Source organism: Crinia signifera, chromosome 8 (assembly GCF_055691185.1).
Source record: "Crinia signifera chromosome 8, ASM5569118v1, whole genome shotgun sequence".
NCBI lineage: Eukaryota > Metazoa > Chordata > Amphibia > Anura > Myobatrachidae > Crinia > Crinia signifera.
The window spans coordinates 168,865,645-168,884,896 of NC_139224.1; the positions used below are offsets into that span (position 1 = coordinate 168,865,645).

Sequence of the window (19,252 nt, forward strand, 5' to 3'; positions counted from 1 at the left end):
ATATCCAAATGTAGATGAGCCCCAGAGCAGTTAGTAAGAGCTACTATACTTGGTAAAGTGATGGGAAATGGTGCTGATGATTCAATGTAAATGTATCCGTCTCTCGTTCCTTTTTTCCCAAACAAATTATAACAGTATAATGTGGGCTAGGTGACATAAGGGAGATTGCTAGACTAATGAGGGAGTGAGGGAGATTGCTGCTATGTCAGGGAGTCTCCTGCAGAATGCAGGAGGGGAGGTAACTATGATGTAACAGTGTAATGTGGGCTAGGTGACATGAGGGAGATTGCTAGACTAATGAGGGAGAGAGGGAGATTGCTGCTATGTCAGGGAGTCTCCTGCAGAATGCAGGATCGGAGGTAACTATGGGTTAATGATTGTGAGCGACTGTCTGTTCCGTTGTCCCACCTTCAAGGGGTGTTTACAGGATTGTTCCCTTTCCAGGAAACAGACAGCCGCGCACATAGGGCCTGATTCAGTTTTTTTAGCAAAGCAAAAAAAATCATGCGAATTGACAAGTCAATGCTGTGCTGCAGGCGAGGCAGATGTAAACATGTGCAGAATAAAATCTAAATTGCAGTGTAAAAATAAAGCAGGCAGTGTTTACCCTGCATAGAAACAAATAACTCAACAAACTCTCTCTCTGCACATGTGTCATCTGCCCCACCTGCAGTGCAGCACGTTGTGTGCTTTTTTGCTTTGCCCATAAAGAGGTTTACTGAAAAAAAACTGTTGAATGAACAGGAGACCAAATTCTCATTATAAAATACAGGCAGATTAGGTTCTACATAGCAAAGGCCTGTGGTATCAGTATATAACTGTATATCCCGGTCACTATGGTATCAGTATATAACTGTATATCCCGGTCACTGTGGTATCAGTATATAACTGTATATCCCGGTCACTATGGTATCAGTAAATAACTGTATATCCCGGTCACTGTGGTATCAGTATATAACTGTATATCCCGGTCACTGTGGTATCAGTAAATAACTGTATATCCCGGTCACTATGGTATCAGTAAATAACTGTAGGTACTTGTGTATTTTGGCGGCGCCCCCGATGTCCGTCGTACGACGAACAGATCGCATCGCATCGCATGCCATGCACCCGATGGCATGCGATGCGATGCGACGCGATTTTGACCCCCTATACGACCAAAAATCGTATAAGCACCCTAAAGGGTGCTTTTGAGCACCCAAATGGGTGCTTACAATGTTAAATGCACCCCCACGCCACCCCCCACTATAAACGTGAACCCGAAGCGTGGCGAGCGCAGCGAGCCCGCGAGGGGCGGCGGTACGCGTCCTACGACCTTTTCATACCCCCACTATCCACGTCGGCGTGGAGTTGAGAATAGAATAGTGTGGCGAGCGCAGCGAGCCACCGAGCCCGAAGCGTGGCGAGCGCAGCGAGCCCCGCGAGGGGACGCGGATACCTTCACAGTTATACGCGTCCCCTCGCGGGCTTCACAGGTGTCCGTGGCGACGCGGACACCTGTGAAGCCCGCGAGGGGACGCGTTTACCTGTGAAGGTATCCGCGTCCCCTCGCGGGGCTCGCTGCGCTCGCCACGCTTCGGGCTCGGTGGCTCGCTGCGCTCGCCACACTATTCTATTCTCAACTCCACGCCGACGTGGATAGTGGGGGTATGAAAAGGTCGTAGGACGCGTACCGCCGCCCCTCGCGGGCTCGCTGCGCTCGCCACGCTTCGGGTTCACGTTTATAGTGGGGGGTGGCGTGGGGGTGCATTTAACATTGTAAGCACCCATTTGGGTGCTTAACATAGTATAAGCACCCATTAGGGTGCTTATACAATGTTTAATCGCATCGCATCGCATCGTATGGCATCGTATGCCATGTACAATGGCATACAATTTCAAAATTGTATGCCATCGTGCTCTATCGTACGATATCGCGTCGCATCGCATACCATCGTATGTGTTATGGTATGCGATGCGATGGGCGCCGCCAAAATACACAAGTACCTAACTGTATATCCCAGTCACTGTGGTATCAGTATATAACTGTATATCCCGGTCACTATGGTATCAGTATATAACTGTATATCCCGGTCACTGTGGTATCAGTATATAACTGTATATCCCGGTCACTATGGTATCAGTAAATAACTGTATATCCCGGTCACTGTGGTATCAGTATATAACTGTATATCCCGGTCACTGTGGTATCAGTATATAACTGTATATCCCGGTCACTATGGTATCAGTAAATAACTGTATATCCCGGTCACTGTGGTATCAGTATATAACTGTATATCCCGGTCACTATGGTATCAGTATATAACTGTATATCCCGGTCACTGTGGTATCAGTATATAACTGTATATCCCGGTCACTGTGGTATCAGTATATAACTGTATATCCCGGTCACTATGGTATCAGTATATAACTGTATATCCCGGTCACTATGGTATAATGTATTATGATGTATTATTACTATTATTGTATTATGTATTTAGTACATCCCAGCTACTATATTATATTTAGCAGCCGTTACAATATAACCGTTCCACGGTGTAAACTTACATAAATAGCGTCCTTCAGATTCAGGGGGTGATTCAATTGTTTGAATACTGTTATTATCGTTACCAATTATTTATATAGCGCACTGACGGCCAAATGGTCACATGACGTCAGCCGCCTGACCCTTCGTCGTCCAGGCGCTCGCAGCGGAGGTGTTTTCGTTACACATCCCCTCGCATGTTACTGAGGGGAATCGGCAGCGGCGGTGGGCGGGGGAAAGGGGTCTATATATGACTGTATGTGAGAGAGAGAGAGAGGACAGAGAGCCTTATTCAGAGTTGTAAACAAGGCAAAAAAGCTCCCAACTGGACAAAACCATGCTGCATTGCCAATAAAGCAATGGGTGGGTTATATTTTTTCTGTGCAGGATAAATACTGTCTGCTTTTGCATGTAGCCCACAGATGTTAGACAGCGGTGTTTTTTCACTGCAATGTAGATTTCCGTTTGAACACCCAAATCTATCTCTCTGCCCTGTTACATCTTCCCCACCTGCAGCGCAGCATGGTACTACCCAGTTGTGTGGGGCTTTGTTTGCTTGGCTTGTAACTCTGAATCTGCATGAACCGTGTGTGCATGTAGCCGGCTAAAGAAGTTCTCTGTATGTAACAAGTCTATAGGAAAACTGAAACAGCTCATCTACCTGGACATGTCCAAGAACCGGATCGAGAGCATTGACATGGACGCGTCGGGCTGCGAGTCCCTGGAAGATCTCTTACTCTCCTCCAATTTATTGCAACACTTGCCTGACTCCATAGGTAAGGACAAGATAATGAAGTGACATCTTCTCATCCTCATGACTAATACGATTTGTCAATCTGACACCCCGCTCCGGAGATGAAACACTGAGCATGATGGAGCTGTGTGACATGACTGTGCTCTGGGCAGTGGGAGCAGGCATGGACTCTCCGAGGACGGATGGCAGTACATATTCCGATGGGGGGCACTATGAGCGCAGGAGGGGGGGGGGGGTGATCTGGGGATGAGATGATCACACAGCACTTAATGAAGTGTAACGGCCGAGCTCTGACAATATTCTTTTATGTTTTCTTGTATAGATTCTAAGTCCTCATGTATCAGGGGGCGATGTCTCTGCTCCACTACAGCCTGTAGACCAGGCTTTCCCAACCACGGTCCTCAAGGCACACCAACAGTGCAGGATGTAGTGATATCCAGGCTTCAGCACAGATGGATTAATCAGAATCCCTCAGATACTAATTAAGTCACCTGTGCTCAAGCCTGGATATCTACAAAACCTGCACTGTTGGTGTGCCTTGAGGACCGTGGTTGGGAATGCCTGCTGTAGAGCCTTAGAACCTACAGACGATATTGACGTTTTATTTGCGGTGCGATTTGTAGGTCGACAGGCCAAGAAAAAGTTTGACATTGAAATGGTCGAGATGAAAACAGATCTACATGCGTTTTTTCAAGAAAAGGACTGTAATAGCAAGCAAATCGAGCCATGATAGGGGACGCGGTAAACTTATATGGTGTTCATGTCGACATTTGTTGACATAGGCACCAAAAAACCTCATGTCGACCTTTTGGTTGAGCTGACTTTTTGTCTATGTTGAACCAATGGGTGTCGACTTTTTTGGTGTATTGACCAATAGTAGTCGACCTAATGGCTTACACAATCCCCAAAGGCGTTCAATGTTTTGCGTGTGAACCCCAGTCACCGGATCACCAAAATTATACCGGTGATTTGCCCGTGCATGGTGGTACCCTGCCTGCTCCAGCTGTTCCGTGTTATATGCACGCCAGCAATCAGAGTATATAGTCGTCCCCGGTTCTACATATTTGTTCTACATCAGGGTGCTGGCGTCACGTCTGTCCACAGGCGTTACAAAACACTCACCGGTGTCTCGGGAGGTTCTGCAGCCATACCTAATTAACAAGGAGCTTATCCGAGCGTCAGAAATAATACATTTCGACATTCCGACCCGGTCAACCTTAGCCATGCCGACATATTTCAGGTGTCAACCTAAGCCATGTCGGTTTCTCATGAAAGTGTCTAGAGACGTCTCCGGGGGACATGGGTTCTCTCATGGTGTCACTTAGACCCATGTCGACCTTTCTGCATGTCGACCTAATGGTGTCGACCCAATGCTTGTCGACCAACTTCTTGTAGACCTAATGATCCATATCCGAAAACAGAACTAGAAAGGTTCCGCAGATAGGAATGGGTCCAACTGCCCAAAGATAGGTGTGCCAAGCTTGTGGCATCATATTCAAAAAGACATACGGCTGTAAATTGCTGCCAAAAATTGAGCAAAGGCTGTGAATACTTATGTACGTGTGATTTCGTAGTTTTTATTTATTTAATTTTTTTTTAATTGCAAAAATCTCCCCAAAATGTTTTTCATGTTGTCATGATGGGGTATTGTGTGTAGAAGTTTGAGGGGAAAAAATAACTTATTCCATTTTGAAATAAGTCTGTAACATAACGAAATGTGGAAAAGTGAAGCGCTGTGAATACTTTCCATTTGCGCTGTAAATAAAAACTAGAAACTTATAGGTTGCTACGGGCAACATCCCAGCTTCAATAAAACTCCCGTCTTAGTAAATTTACCCCAATGTGTGTAACAGCTGTGACATATTCCTACACATCATACCACATGACCGCTCCACCCCCCGACGGCCAATGGTAGATGCCAACTCCCGATGAGCCCAGTCGACTGACGTCATTACATCATCACATCACCTTATAACCCAGTGCTGCCGCCTGCGCTGCCATTTATCTTATACTACAGAACTTTTTTTTATTTTCCCCCATCAGGTTTGCTGAAAAAACTCACAACTCTGAAAATAGATGACAATCAACTTGTAGCACTACCAAATACGCTTGGAAAGTGAGTATGAATTTGCGGTGGTTGTGTTTCTGTGCACTGTCCTCATCTAGTCTGAGGTGTCTACAAAGAGTCGCAATTCAGTCACAAACTTTAAGGTTCCATTGAATTACGGTTTCCTGGTTCCGTTGCAGAGCGCCATGTATAATAACTGTCATATTTGATGAACTAACAATGACCCAGATTGTTAGTTCATTTTTTCTTTTTTACCGGTCAACCCACTCATCTTCTTGTTTAACCCTTTGAGTGCCTAGTAAATTTGTCTAAATCGGTGTTAAAATTGCCCAGCCGACATTGTTATCCACCATAGTGACCTGTAATGTCACCTTATGTAGGAAATATAATCTTTTGTTACACAACATTTTTTATTTGAATTCATATAACAAAGGATATTTTGCACATCTGAAACAGATGTTGGCGTTTAAAGTGTTAATGCAAATGAGAGGATGAGACATCATCTAGGAATTATAGAATTGTAAAAAAATGATCATTTGGATTATTTGAATAACTTAATATACCATGCAGAGGCTACGGAATAATGATCTGCAATGGGTGCCGAGTGTCTGGTGTACACGGCCCTGTGTGTGTACTCACCTGCTCCCTGCTTGGTTGAATTGGCTGGGTGTCCCGTACTTGGCGGCTGCTGCAGCTTTCTTCCGGCTTCCTAGTCTCGGCGGCTCAGTACCGCCCTCCAGTGGCGCTGGACCTGTGAGGCATTATTATCTAGTGTAATGGGGTTGTGATGCAGTGACTTTTTAGCGGATGAAGGAATGTCTGGAGTGTTTTGTGTTGTACTGTTTTAAAAAAATGTTTTTTATGGAATATGTATTTTGGAGGTGTGAGGCACTTCCTTTTAAGCAGAAAGATTTGCATCCATTTCAAAAGGCGGACACCATTGGTGTTGGGTTGTAGACGGTTCTCAGACGTTCTGCTTTTTAAGTAATTTAGGTGTGAGGCCCCTGATTATAATATTGATTCCAGAATGCGCATGACTAGAAGGGACATAGTGGGCAGAGGTGCAGTAAAGGGAGGGGGCTGCAGACGGAGCCAGCTGAATGTGGGAGGTTTGCCTACCCTTCCAGGGGGCCGGGAGGGGGATCCTGTTTTTGGAACCTCCTAGCCATTCCAGGAGGGCAGGTTATACTGAATAAAGCTCTGCCCCTGCGATAGGTTACAGCAGCGATTTTGGGGTATTTTTCATGAGAAATACCCCGATGCTGTGCTGCCATCGACATTGTCATCGACATTGGCGCTACCGCCGCTGGCACCCGTTCCTCATCGCTGATTCATACTCACAAACCCCCAGGAATAGGCTCCAACAGTGCTGGACCCCGCTGCTGTAAAGGGGTGTGGTATATGGTCCCGACAGTCATTATCCCGACATCAGGATCCCAACTGTCCGGACTCAGACAGTGGGACAAGCGCAACCAAGCCCCTTGTTGGCTCGCTGCACTTGCCACCTATTCTATTCTCCCTCTATGGGGGTCGTGGACCCCCACGAGGGAGAATAGCCGGTGGCCACCTGGACCCCGAGTGTCGGGGGTTTGACAATCGGGATCCCGACATCGGGGTAACGACTGTTGGGAAACTTTCCGGCACCCCTGTAAAGTGAGCAGGCGCTTCGCAGCATCACTTTACTGCACCAAGGTCACAGGGCAGCAGGAAGCCCCGGAAACCAGCAACACTCACCGGAGCAGCGCTCACCGGACCTTTGGGAGGCGAGTATGATTTATTTTATTTTTATACATATTTTATTTTACACGTTGATAAGATAATAACGCTTTTTTTAGTAAATTTGGGTAGATCGCATTTCCCATTATAAATATAGGAAATGTGATCTTGTTACTAAAAAATTGCAAATGAAAGGGATTAGAGACGTTTTTCATGAAAACTGCTCTGCGTCTGCGGTTTTATTAGCACTCCCACTAAACGGCTGGTTACCCCAGACGCCTACTTTCTGTCAATCACCTTGCTAGCGGCTAGCGAAGGAAAAAAGTAGCAGGATTCCCTGGCTAGCAGACGGCACACATCCAAATTGTGGTCTACATGCATGCGTGGTGTATCGATGATCAGCAAATTTGCACAGCAGCAATCAGATCTGAATCGGACCCTAAGTCAAGCATCTAAGGACCAGAGAGAACACAGCACAAATCCGTCATCCAAACATCCCCATCTCTTCCATTCAGCCACGATCTGAGCAGCGTATTACCCACAGAAAGCGCGTCTAAGCTTCCCGGCGACTTCACATTTCTTCTTATTGTATTTTTATGTTAAGCTGCGGAATTTTGGCCTGTTATATTCATAACCGAGAGCCCAAAGCACATTCCGTATACAGTATACTCCGGAGATAGGCATAATGCAGTTTCCTCTCTCTTCTTTTATTATTTGTTTATGAGCTTATTATGTCTTTGTGCCGGTTGTTATCTGGATTCTGTTCTGTTCCTCTTAGTGGTGTCTCTGAGATTATTTAGGACTATGAAAATGTTAAAAGGGCCGTAATGTAGTTATCACCGTGACAAACAGAGTATTCCTCGTGGCTAAATACTTATTTACTATACTAAAAGTATAGTGTGTAATATACAGAGAGGTATATGGAGCAAGAGGCTGCAGAAGGTATTCAGCCACAAAGTAACCCGTCGCTACATGTCAGAATGTAATGTGGGTCGGGACTCGGGCTGCAGCGTTTCGTGGGAGCAGTCAAGGCAAAGTAGGCTGGTCCGGCCTGCTCAGTGGGATGGCCGTTGTGGCTACGTGACGTCACAGCCGCTGCCACCCAGAACACGCAGCCGCTGCCACCCAGAACATGGCTTCACCACAAGGTCTATTAGGTCAGACCACATACTTGACCTAATTGAACTTTGTAGTTTAGCTAACTTCAAAGTTCTCACATACAGTTTTAATGGCGATTTCTTCTATACACTGTGTTCGGCTTTGAGTGAGGTCAGCGGAGGTCAGCCAATCAGGGGAGCGCTGCAAATTTTACACTCCCTGATTGGCTGCTGGGTCCTCTAAGTCAGTGTTTCTCAATCTCGGTCCTCAGGTCACGTGGCAGGTGCACAGGTGTTCTCACTACTCGCTGACACATTTTAAAAGATCACAGGTGGAGCTAATTATTTCACCTGTGAGTCTGTGTGGACACCTGGAAAACGTGCACTGTTGGGGGTCCTTGAGGACAGAGTGACAGAAGTCATCCAGGGACTGTATACACATGGGTTCCCTTCAGTTCAGATGGACCAGGTTGTTTGCGTTTTGTTTTCTTTAACCCATGGATGCCTACATGGAATGAAGAGGATCCATCTCCACTGGATATAGGTGAGTTTTTTAATAGTTCTCCTAATGGATTTCTATTGGACAAGTGGACCCAATGCCCACGTGTCAGGATAGGTAAATATGAGTGTGAATGCGTAATGTCCAGCATGCTGGTACTTGTGGTTTCCCAAGTATGCATGGGAAGCTTGCTGAAACTTTTAGTTCCACGGCCAAACATGATATATTCGAATTTCTTTCAACTTTCTTTCTAATTTCAACTTGGCACCCACCACCCAGGGGTCTTGGCGACAGCACCAGGCTGCCAGAGTTAATGTCATGGCTGTGGGGACCAATATAAAAGTGTCCTCAGGCTGTGGTATTATGGACTATGGACTTGCTGAGCGGGTAGCAGACTCTCTACCTGTAATATACAGAAGTATAGTTCCCACAGCAAGCATCATGAGAGAGAAGCAGATGAGTGAGAGAGAAACAGAGGTGGGAGAGATAAGCAGATGAGGAGAGAGTGAGAAGCAGAGGGGGGAGAGAGAAGCAGTGGAGGGGGAGAGAGGAGCAGAGGGGGGAGAGAGAAGCAGAGGATGGGGGGGAGAGGAGCAGAGGGGGGAGAGAGAAGCATGGGGAGGGGGTAAAGCAGAGGGGGGAGAGATAAGCAGATGAGGGGAGAGTGAGAAGCAGAGGAGGGGGAGAGAGAAGCTGAGGAGGGGGAGAGAGAAGCTGAGGAGGGGGAGAGAGAAGCTGAGGAGGGGGAGAGAGAAGCAAAGGAGGGGGAGAGAGGAGCAGAGGGGGAGAGAGAGAGAGAAAAAGAGGGGGAGGGAGAGAGAAGCAGAGGAGTAAGAGAGAAGCGGGGGGGAGAAGAGCAGAGGAGGGGGAGAGAGAAGCAGAGGAGGGGGAGAGAAGAGCAGAGGAGGGGGCGAGAGAGAAGCAGAGAGGGGCAGCAAGAGCATTTATCAAACATTTTTGCTGCTTATTCCCAAAAACAGTGGGTTACCACAAATATTTAGAATCACCTAAATGTCTGAAGGAGGCGTATTAGCCTAGCCGTTCCATTTTCGGCTACATTCGAAACCCCTCTAGGATTCTATGGGAGATTTGATGCTGCCAGATTTACCAAAGCATTCCAGTGACTGTCTGCCGCGCATGCGTGGTCAACGAGACCGTACATGTGTCACGGCACTGATGCAAGCACATCGCGGGGGCGCCTGTCACTTTGTGAATAGAAGCACACAGAGACCGCTTCTTATCACAGGGACTGTTACTGGCGATAGTGCACAATTTACATGTCATTTTGTCACAACAAGATGGCAGGACGTGGTTATTCCCTCCTGGCAGTCTGTGATGTACCTTACATGGAGTGTGAGAGGCCGCGGCTGAGGAACCATCACTACAAAGACTGACTTCTATTTGTGGGAAGTAGACTCCAGTCTGAGTATTGGAGCAGTCTCCGGAGAAGGGCAACATGTAAACATTACAGACCATTATCAGAACATTTACATTGATATATCATACAGTGTGGCGAGACAACTGTCATTAAAGCATCTATAAAATATATGGCATCAAAAAGGAACAATGATTTACAGGACCATTCCTAATTCATCCCATGGTACACAACGCTGTCACTTCACCTCCTAGCCACCAGGGGGCCTCATCTCTCCCCACTTATTATTCTCTGGAGCGGTTGGCCACAGGAGACTCTTGTGTTGTCTCACCCACTTCTCAGTAATATCTCATGATCCATTGTGCAACCTTCTGTAGGCCTCATTGCCTTACTGAACCACCGCTTCCCATTGCAATAAGGAGAATTAGTAAAATCTTGTTTGTATGTTGCCCGCCTGTATTGTGCGTCCCGGTCATACATGTTGATAAGAAAGTATTGCTTTGGGTTTTGCTGAATATATCTTCTTCTAATATTTCAGTTTATCTTTATTAGAAGAGTTTGATTGCAGTTGTAATGAATTGGAGAATCTGCCTCCAACCATCGGTTACTTGCACGGTCTCCGCACATTGGCCGTGGATGAGAACTTCCTGACAGAGCTGCCTCGGGAAGTGAGTAGTATTATATACTATTAATAACCTTATAGATTGTAAATTCATAAGGACCGAATGAAGATTCCGTATCTACGCCTTTATCTCATTGAAATAATCTCATTTCACCCCCAAAAAGTCATATTATTAAATGAGAGTGCAGATATCGGACCATCCATGATCTTAATCTGTATCCACCACGAAACAACCCCAATATGCCCAACTCTTGCATCGATCATCGATAATTACCAGCCATCGATGGTCTGATGGTTATAGTAACTGGTACATTGGTGGTGCAGTCTTATGATGGACCTGGTCTGAGAATTCACAAATCAACTCAATCTGACTTAATAATCAGTCAATTTAATAATCAGTAGGTTCTAACCAGTGGTTTAAAACCATTGAACATCAATAGAAAAGCAGAGTATTGTCACCCCGGCCCTACCGAAATCTTCCTTTGGAGGTGAAATTATGTAGTAGATGGGCGCCCAATTTGCATACGTACTGTAAATTAGGAAAATGGGCCATTTTAAGGACCGTACGATGCGATTCGATTTTCCTATGTAATTTTTTCACTGCTCTCTTAGCCCTGGGGGATCGCATCGCACCTCCCGCAAAATTGCATGCGATTTTATATGGTGTACGATTGCCATGACATTAGCTATACAATAATATCATTGTATGATATACAATGAGGTTTTAGGCAAACCCCCCCCCACTATCCACGTCACCCCGAAGCGCGGTGAGCGGTGGCGGTGGAACGCGTCCTCCGACCATTTCATACCCCTACTATACACGTCGGCGTGGAGTTGATTTTATATAGTGTGGCGAGCGCAGTGAGTCACCGAGCCCGAAGCTTGGCGAGCGGACGCAGATTACTTTACATGTATTCCGCGTCCCCTCTCGGGGCTCGCTGTGTTCGCCACGCTTCAGGCTCGGTGGCTCGCTGCACTCGCCACACTATATAGAATCAACTCCACGCCGACATGGATAGTAGGGGTTTGAAAAGGTCAGAGGACGCGTTCCGTCAGCGTTCGCCATGCTTCGGGGTGGCGTGGGGTGGGGGTGGGGGGTGCCTAAAACCTCATTGTATGTCATACAATGTCATACAATGATATTATTGTATAGCTAATGTAATGGCATCGTACACCCTATAAAATCGCATGCGATCGAATGCAATTTTGCGGGAGGTGCGATGCGATCCCCCAGGGCTAAGAGAGCAGTGAATAAATTACATACAGTAGTAAAATCGCATCGCATCGCATGGCCCTTAAAATGGCCCATGCGATGCAATGCGATTTTCCTACGCATAATAGCCCACTAAGCAAATTGTTTAGTGGGCGCCCATCTACTACATAAGTACCGTTGCCCCCCATCCTTAATGGATCTTCCAAGGTTAAGGTTAAGATAAAAGGAGTTTACAATCTAAGCAAGTTAATAAAAGTACACACTGATTCATTTGTTTTTCTTTAAGGAAGAATAAAACATGCACAAATGATCTTAGTATCTGTAGGGATGAGAAGTGTATACAGTACCCTGTTCTGCAGGGTGGCAGATGTGTAGATAATAGGTGATTGAACTATTAAAAGAGGACAAGTGGAGGTTCTGTCTGCCACTTCAGTTTTAAGACAATTCTCTACCTATCTTACTACCCTTCCTGTAAAGTCATTCGTCCTCGAGAAGGGCTGATGCCAGTCATTTTGTTTTATTTTATATTAGATCGGGAATTGCAAGAATGTCACAGTGATGTCTCTTCGGTCGAACAAATTGGAGTTTCTCCCTGAAGAAATTGGCCAGATGCAAAAGCTGAGAGTGTTGAATTTAAGCGACAACAGGTATGTTAATTCTAGCAGCGGTGATGTCATTGGACAATACTGGAGGGACAGTAAAGCTTGCCCATTAGAACTGGAGTTAAATTTGGAAACATTTATTTAACACTGTAATCTAATACCATGTTCTCATTGCCGCCCCTGCAAAATCCCAGGTTTTTCTTGCCGGATTTTTGGGGGGGCACAGAGCTTGTCAGCTCAACAGACCCCCTTCACACTGCACCTCAGGCCCGGGAATTTCCCGTGTCTACCCCTTTCACACTGCTTTCCATGGTCTGCCTTCCAACAAGTGTGTGGAATGTAATAGCAGCTTTGATTGGGTGTTGGGAAATTTGTACAAATTTGCTGTGACTGGCTGTTTAAAAGTAGCTTTTATTGGCTGGCTAAAGATGATGTCACATATCACATGATTACATCCCCCAATAAGCTTGTTTTTGTGTGAAAAACCCGGGTCTGTGCTGTTCACACTGCCATACACCCGTGTATTACCCAGGAAAAACCCTGCAAAAAACCCGGGTGTAATTGCAGGGGCATAACACCCGGGAATTTCACAAAGACCCTTTCACACTGAGACAGGACACGGGAATTTTCAGCTTGCCCCTGTAATACCCGGGTTTTTGCGGCAGTGAGAACGGGGTATTAGCCCCCCACAACCTAAACCGTTTTAAGATCCAAAACGAAGGGGGGCACTTATTGAAGTCTGGAAGGGATACAGTTTTAGCCAATCAGCTTCTACCTAAACCAACCCACTGCACCCTGGCGCCTAAACCTACCACCCCCTGCCCCGCAGCCTAACCCTAACCCCTTTTGCGCCCTATTTCTCTGTATAATTATAACCCTTTTGTAAGTGCCTAACTCTAACTCTAAGATGCCAGTGCCGATATACTGAGCCCCGACATACCGACCGCCGAGATCACCAACAGAACATTCTTCAGTCTTTACACTGAGGTTTACATACCTCGCCCCGGCCATGGGGCTGATTCTCAGCACGCGAGATACAGTTACCGCTTTCTGCGGTCCCCTTCACGCCAGATATCCTAAGTCTGATTTCTCCATCTTTGCTGAATCCCCTGTGGTCTGTGTGATGTAACACTGATATTGTTTCCACCTTGAAGAGGGAACGTGAAGCATCATCTGTTCAGCAGGTTCCTGGCAGAAGAGGCAATCAGTTATGGCATAATTCACACATGTGGTCTAATTACACTCCCCCAATTAGTATGTAACAGAGCATCGCGTGGAATCGTTCCGTGCAATTAGGGGCAGTAGGCATTAAATCTAAACACCTGGGTGTGCGCTGCGCAGAGATCACCTGCAGCACGGAGCGATGTGACTGGCGCACTCACGGCAAACAGCTGCCTCATATAGGTTCAAATGGGCACAAAATCACAGGAGAAAGCAGAGCACGCGGTAAAAATGAAGTTCTAATATCGGGGTCTATGAGGATGTGTAAGCATACCCACCCCCTCGCAGCATCCTGAGGGGACTCGGGCGGCGCTAACCTGCTTGCTAACGCAGCCTAGCGAGCAGGTGTGAATTACCCCTTATGTACTAGACCTTGGAAACAGAGAGTGGAGAGAGGTATGGGACATGTACCAAATCTTGGAGAGAGTGTAAACAGTGGAGAGAGATAAAGTACCAGCCAATCAGCTCCTAACTGCCTTGTTACAGGCTATTTTTACAAAATGACATTTAGCTGATTGGCTGATACTTTTATCTCCATCCCCTTTATCTGGGGTGCGCTTAGCATGCCAATGGCTGAGATGCTGGCAGTGACATTCCCGGTCCCGGAATCCCAACCGGCGGCCACTACACCGGTGCCAGAATATCCATCGGAATTATGCTGGCGTCTGTTTAGGCTGCCTAAGAAGGGCTAGGGTTGGAGGGGGGGTGTGTGGCTAGGGTTAGGCTGCAGGGAGGGAGGCCTTGGTCTGAGAATACACCAACCAAGTCATTGCAGGTGGCAGTGGCCTAGCTACATATGTGGCAGACCCTGCGGCGGCTTGGGGGAGCGTCGCCAGTGGGGTCTGTGGTGGGCGCCGCTGGCTGAAATGACAGGCGACCCAGGCAGCAGTGAGCACTGAGCTGGTCCCACCCTGTACATATCTAATGAGCGGGTGCAGTTCATATTGAATGAGTGTGTCCCCATCCCATGCATATGTAACATTTTTTTTTTTTTTGGCAGAAGCTGGAAATGGGGCTTCACTGTGCCCGACACTCTGTAGACAAAATAAAAGATTGGTGGTTCTCTGCCATCGATGGCAAGATTTGGGCCTCATCCCCACAAAAATGCTTGGACCTTGCTTGAACCCTATTGGCTAGAAGATAATTGGGTTGCATAACCACGCTTCTGCATTTTCTGGTGTGCCTCAGATATAAGCTTATGGTGTCCGAGTAATCGTGTTGATTCCCCCCTCTCCTGTGGAACCATGGTCTTTTTCATGGAGCGTAACCTCTGTGCACCTTTGCCAATCAGTGAGCGGCTGCCAGCCGGGCCTCTCGCAGCTCACTGTCATTTCTCTTTCACAGAAAATAATCATGATTTAGCCGAGAGCTGCGGAACGATGAATAGACTGGAATCCATAGGAATGCCCCAATTCTCCCAGATGCAGAGTCATAAACTGTCACCTTGCAGAACGTGCCGTATTGCCATGCAAATCAGCACAGATGGCAAATACAAATAGCTGTGATCCTGCATGATGACCCCCTTCCCCCATCGCAAATGGTCTCTTAAATGTGAAAAAAAAAATATTTGGGGTGGGGGGGGGGTGTGGGGGGGGGGAGTTTTTTGCAAACGTAGCCTCGTCTCCTGTCTATAAGCATTTTCTGCCCTATTTATTACCTTCAGCTTAGTTATCACACATTGGGGTCTTAGCCCCTTTTATCCTGTCCAGCGCTGTCACGCCATGGTTGTCCGCACTTTCCCTGTCCACGGCATGGTACTCCTGAAGCGCTGCCCCTGCACTGTAGGCAAACTGTACGGCTGCATGGGGACAGCCATATTGGATTCCTGTCAGGTGAATACTCTAGCCCAATCAGATCCAGTTGCGCACACATGACTTTCTCTACCAATGGACTCTATCCTTACCAGAACCTGTCCCTTATATGCAGAGGATTCTCCCCGGCTATGGGTTCCATTTGTTTCCATACTATGTCCATATCTCCTGCGCTGCTCTGTTACACTAAGGGCCAGGTGTATCAAGCTTCAAAAAGGGCTTAAATCAAGAGTGATAAACAACCAGCCAAGCAGCTCCTGCCTGCCTTGTCACAGGCTGGGTTTGAAAAATGACAGGTAGGAGCTGATTGGCTGGTTGTTTATTGCTCTTCACTCTTTGAAGCTTGATGCATCTGGACGTAAGTGCCTGTTCTCCCGCGGACCGCCCTGCTATCCTCAGGGGCTAATGACTAATCACTAATCAAAGAATTCCCAAATCGAACCATCATTGAATGACTGCGCATCCAATCCTAACACATCGTGCATGCGTGAGGGGAAATAGCGACAGAAAACGCATATGGGTCGTAAACGCAAATCGGACGGAGGTTGACTGACAGGAAGCTGGCATTTGGGGTAGTAACCGGCTATTCTCTGGGAGTGTCAGAAAAATGTAGGCTTGTCCAAACGTTTTAAGGGTGGGTCTTTGACATCAGCCTGTCTCTGTTGTGGGTTCCAGCTCGAATTTCCTGGGTCCAGTTCTGGGCTTGACCTTTCCAAGATCAGTTCCAGGTCGCCACACATTGGATTCCAGTTCCGTAGTCCGGTCCAGTTCCTGGTCTAAGTGACCTGCTCTGTAGCCAGTGCTACTCCAGTTCTGGTGTTTCCTAGGTGGGTGTCCAGTTCCAGCTTCAGTCCAGCTTCAACTAGACCCAAGGATTGCGACAAGGATCAGCAACAACAGGCATGACAATAGTGACTGCAGTGTTATTTGTGTGTTGGTACTCCAAGGCTTTGAGTACCGCCATCTTTATTTGTGATCCGTTCAGCATACTGGAGTTCGGGATACTGGTAGTCGGAATACCGACACCGGAATCTAGGTGATAATACCGGTGCTGGGACTCCGCAATGCTGGTATCCCAACTGTCAGCATCCCAAGTGTAAGTATGCCAGGGCTTGTTAGGGTAAGGCTGTGGGGAAGGGGGGGGATTAGCCAGGATAGGGGAGGTTAGGGTGTGTGTGTGGGTGGGGGGGAGGGGGGTGTTAGGTTAGGCACAAAGAGGGGATGATGGGCAGCAGCATTAGAAGAGGGGGAGGGGGGATTCTGTGCATTGGGAGCTCTTGCTGTCAGTCTTCAGTCCTCCGGAATCCCATACAATGATATTCCCAGTCTTCAGTCCTCCGGAATCCCATACAATGATATTCCCAGACTTCAGTCCTCCGGAATCCCATACAACTATATTCCAATACCGTCCCCTTCATTCTTTCTGGACACTGGAAGTTCTTCTCCTGTCATTGCTGGGATACTGCCTGGAACTTTTGTAACCTTACCAGTCCATCCCATCTAAACAATAGACCCAGGCCAGGACCAGACACTTCACTGGCCACAGCCCCCCAGGAGTTTGGGTGAGTATTGGTTACTGGACTATAGTTGGGAGTAGTCGGCCTTCCACAAAAACTATACACAATCATCCTCAAATTCTACATTGCTCCTTTATTACCGCTCACACAATTCTCTCCACGCTCAGCAACAGCAACAGCGACACTACTGCACAAATCCCTGGCAAGGTTCTGCCCAACATACAATGCAACAGTGTTCTCAAAACGAGGCGTCTTATAATTTGATCATTAGCAAAGTTCTCTTTCATTTTGTGTAAGGTATTCAAATATTTTGTTACATCTTATAAATCATAATTGTTTATTGCGGAAATAGTTCCATTGAGTTTTTCCTCTTTGTTTTCAGGTTAAAGAATTTGCCGTTCAGCTTTACTAAACTAAAAGAACTCGCAGCTCTGTGGCTCTCAGACAATCAGGTAAATCTCATCTCATCCGTCCCCTGCCAAATGCAATGTCATCATTTCCTGATCATTTCCAAGTGTGTAGTATAGAAGATGTATGCTGTCTAGGTAGGCCATCATTAGATGGACCCCATAGAGTCAACACACATTCGGTCGACACGGACAAAAGGTTATAGACCTGGGGTGCCCAAACCTGTCCTCAAAATCTACCAACAGTTCATGTATATCAGGCAACCTGTGGGTCTATAGGAGGAATGAATGCAACAGGTTTGAAAATGTGACAGTTAGTAATGACTACAGCTGTGCACCAGCTAGGTGATCTGGGGAATGTGACAGTTAGTAATGACTGCACCAGCACACCAGCTAGGTGATCTGGGAATGGGACAGTTAGTAATGACTACACCTGTGCACCAGCTAGGTTGTCTGGGTAATGTGACAGTTAGTAATGTCTGCACATTTGCACCAGCTAGGTGATCTGGGAAATGTGACAGTTAGTAATGACCACACCTATGCACCAGCTAGGTGATCTGGGGAATGTGACAGTTAGTAATGACTACACCTGTGCACCAGCTAGGTGATCTGGGGAATGTGACAGTAATGACTACAGCTGTGCACCAGCTAGGTGATCTGAGAAATGTGACAGTTAGTAATGACTGCACCTTTGCACCAGCTAGGTGATCTGGGGAATGTGACAGTTAGTAACGACTGCAGTTGTGCACTAGCTAGGTGATCTGGGGAATATGACAGTTAGTAATGACTACAGTTGTGCACCAGCTAGGTGATCTGGGAAATGTGACAGTTAGTAATGACTACAGTTGTGCACCAGCTAGGTGATCTAGGGAATGTGACAGTTAGTAATGACTACAGCAGTGCACTAGCTAGGTGATCTGGGGAATGTGACAGTAATGACTACAGCTGTGCACCAGCTAGGTGATCTAGGGAATGTGACAGTTAGTAATGACTACAGTTGTGCACCAGCTAGGTGATCTAGGGAATGTGACAGTTAGTAATGACTACAGCAGTGCACCAGCTAGGTGATCTGGGAAATGTGACAGTTAGTAATGACTACAGTTGTGCACCAGCTAGGTGATCTGGGGAATGCGACTGTTGGAACAGAACCAGACTTGTTTTTAACCCCATTTGATCACAAATCAAACTATCTCTACCTGTCCTGAGATTGAGCAGCTCTCATTACCCACATCAGAGTCCAGCATTCCATTGTAGGGATCCCTGGTGCAAATCAGTCTCCCCATTAGTCTCTATGGGGGAAATTTAGCAAACTTTCTAAATAGGACAAGTGATAGTGTTGACCAATCAGATTACAGTCTAATGGTTGCTATAGGCAACACCTGTGCATTTCTTGTGTGGAAGGTGTGGTAACTCTCCCACTACGCCTCAGCTCTATCTGCCACCAATTGCAGAACAGTGGGTCAGAGGTCAGATCTAGGACAGTAATTGGGGAGCTATGGCACCCTATATAAATACTGTAATTCAGATATCCGCCAAACTGATCAGCGATCCACCACCAAGTTAGCGCATACTCTCCACCTGTGTACAGCATTTGATGCAATAAACCACACTTCACCTGTTTGTTTGGTTTTAAAAGCCCTGAAGGTGTCTTCTCACTGGTTCTGGTACAATAGAGCGCCATTGTGTAGGTCAACATAGAAAAAATGTTGACACAACCAAATAGGTCGACCTGATAATGATCAACAGATGAAAAGGTTGACGTGTTTTTTATGTTTATATGGTGTCAATTTGTAAATTCATCACCTGGACCTCCAATTTGTGTACCG

The 19,252-nt window shown here is 46.7% G+C and overlaps 1 protein-coding gene across 10 annotated transcripts in view; it reads left to right on the forward strand.

The window, feature by feature from the left end:
- Positions 1–19,252, forward strand: part of LRRC7 (leucine rich repeat containing 7) — a 281,010-nt gene that overhangs the window by 187,162 nt on the left and 74,596 nt on the right. For 8 of the 10 annotated variants that reach the window (XM_083157731.1, XM_083157733.1, XM_083157728.1 and 5 more), the window contains 5 exons: positions 3,156–3,300; positions 5,322–5,394; positions 10,572–10,701; positions 12,400–12,515; positions 17,402–17,471. In XM_083157731.1, the coding sequence (XP_083013857.1) occupies positions 3,156–3,300; positions 5,322–5,394; positions 10,572–10,701; positions 12,400–12,515; positions 17,402–17,471 (534 nt within the window). Of the gene's footprint in view, positions 1–3,155; positions 3,301–5,321; positions 5,395–10,571; positions 10,702–12,399; positions 12,516–17,401; positions 17,472–19,252 lie in introns of those variants that run through there. The other 2 variants (XM_083157736.1, XM_083157737.1) reach the window with 2 other exon arrangements.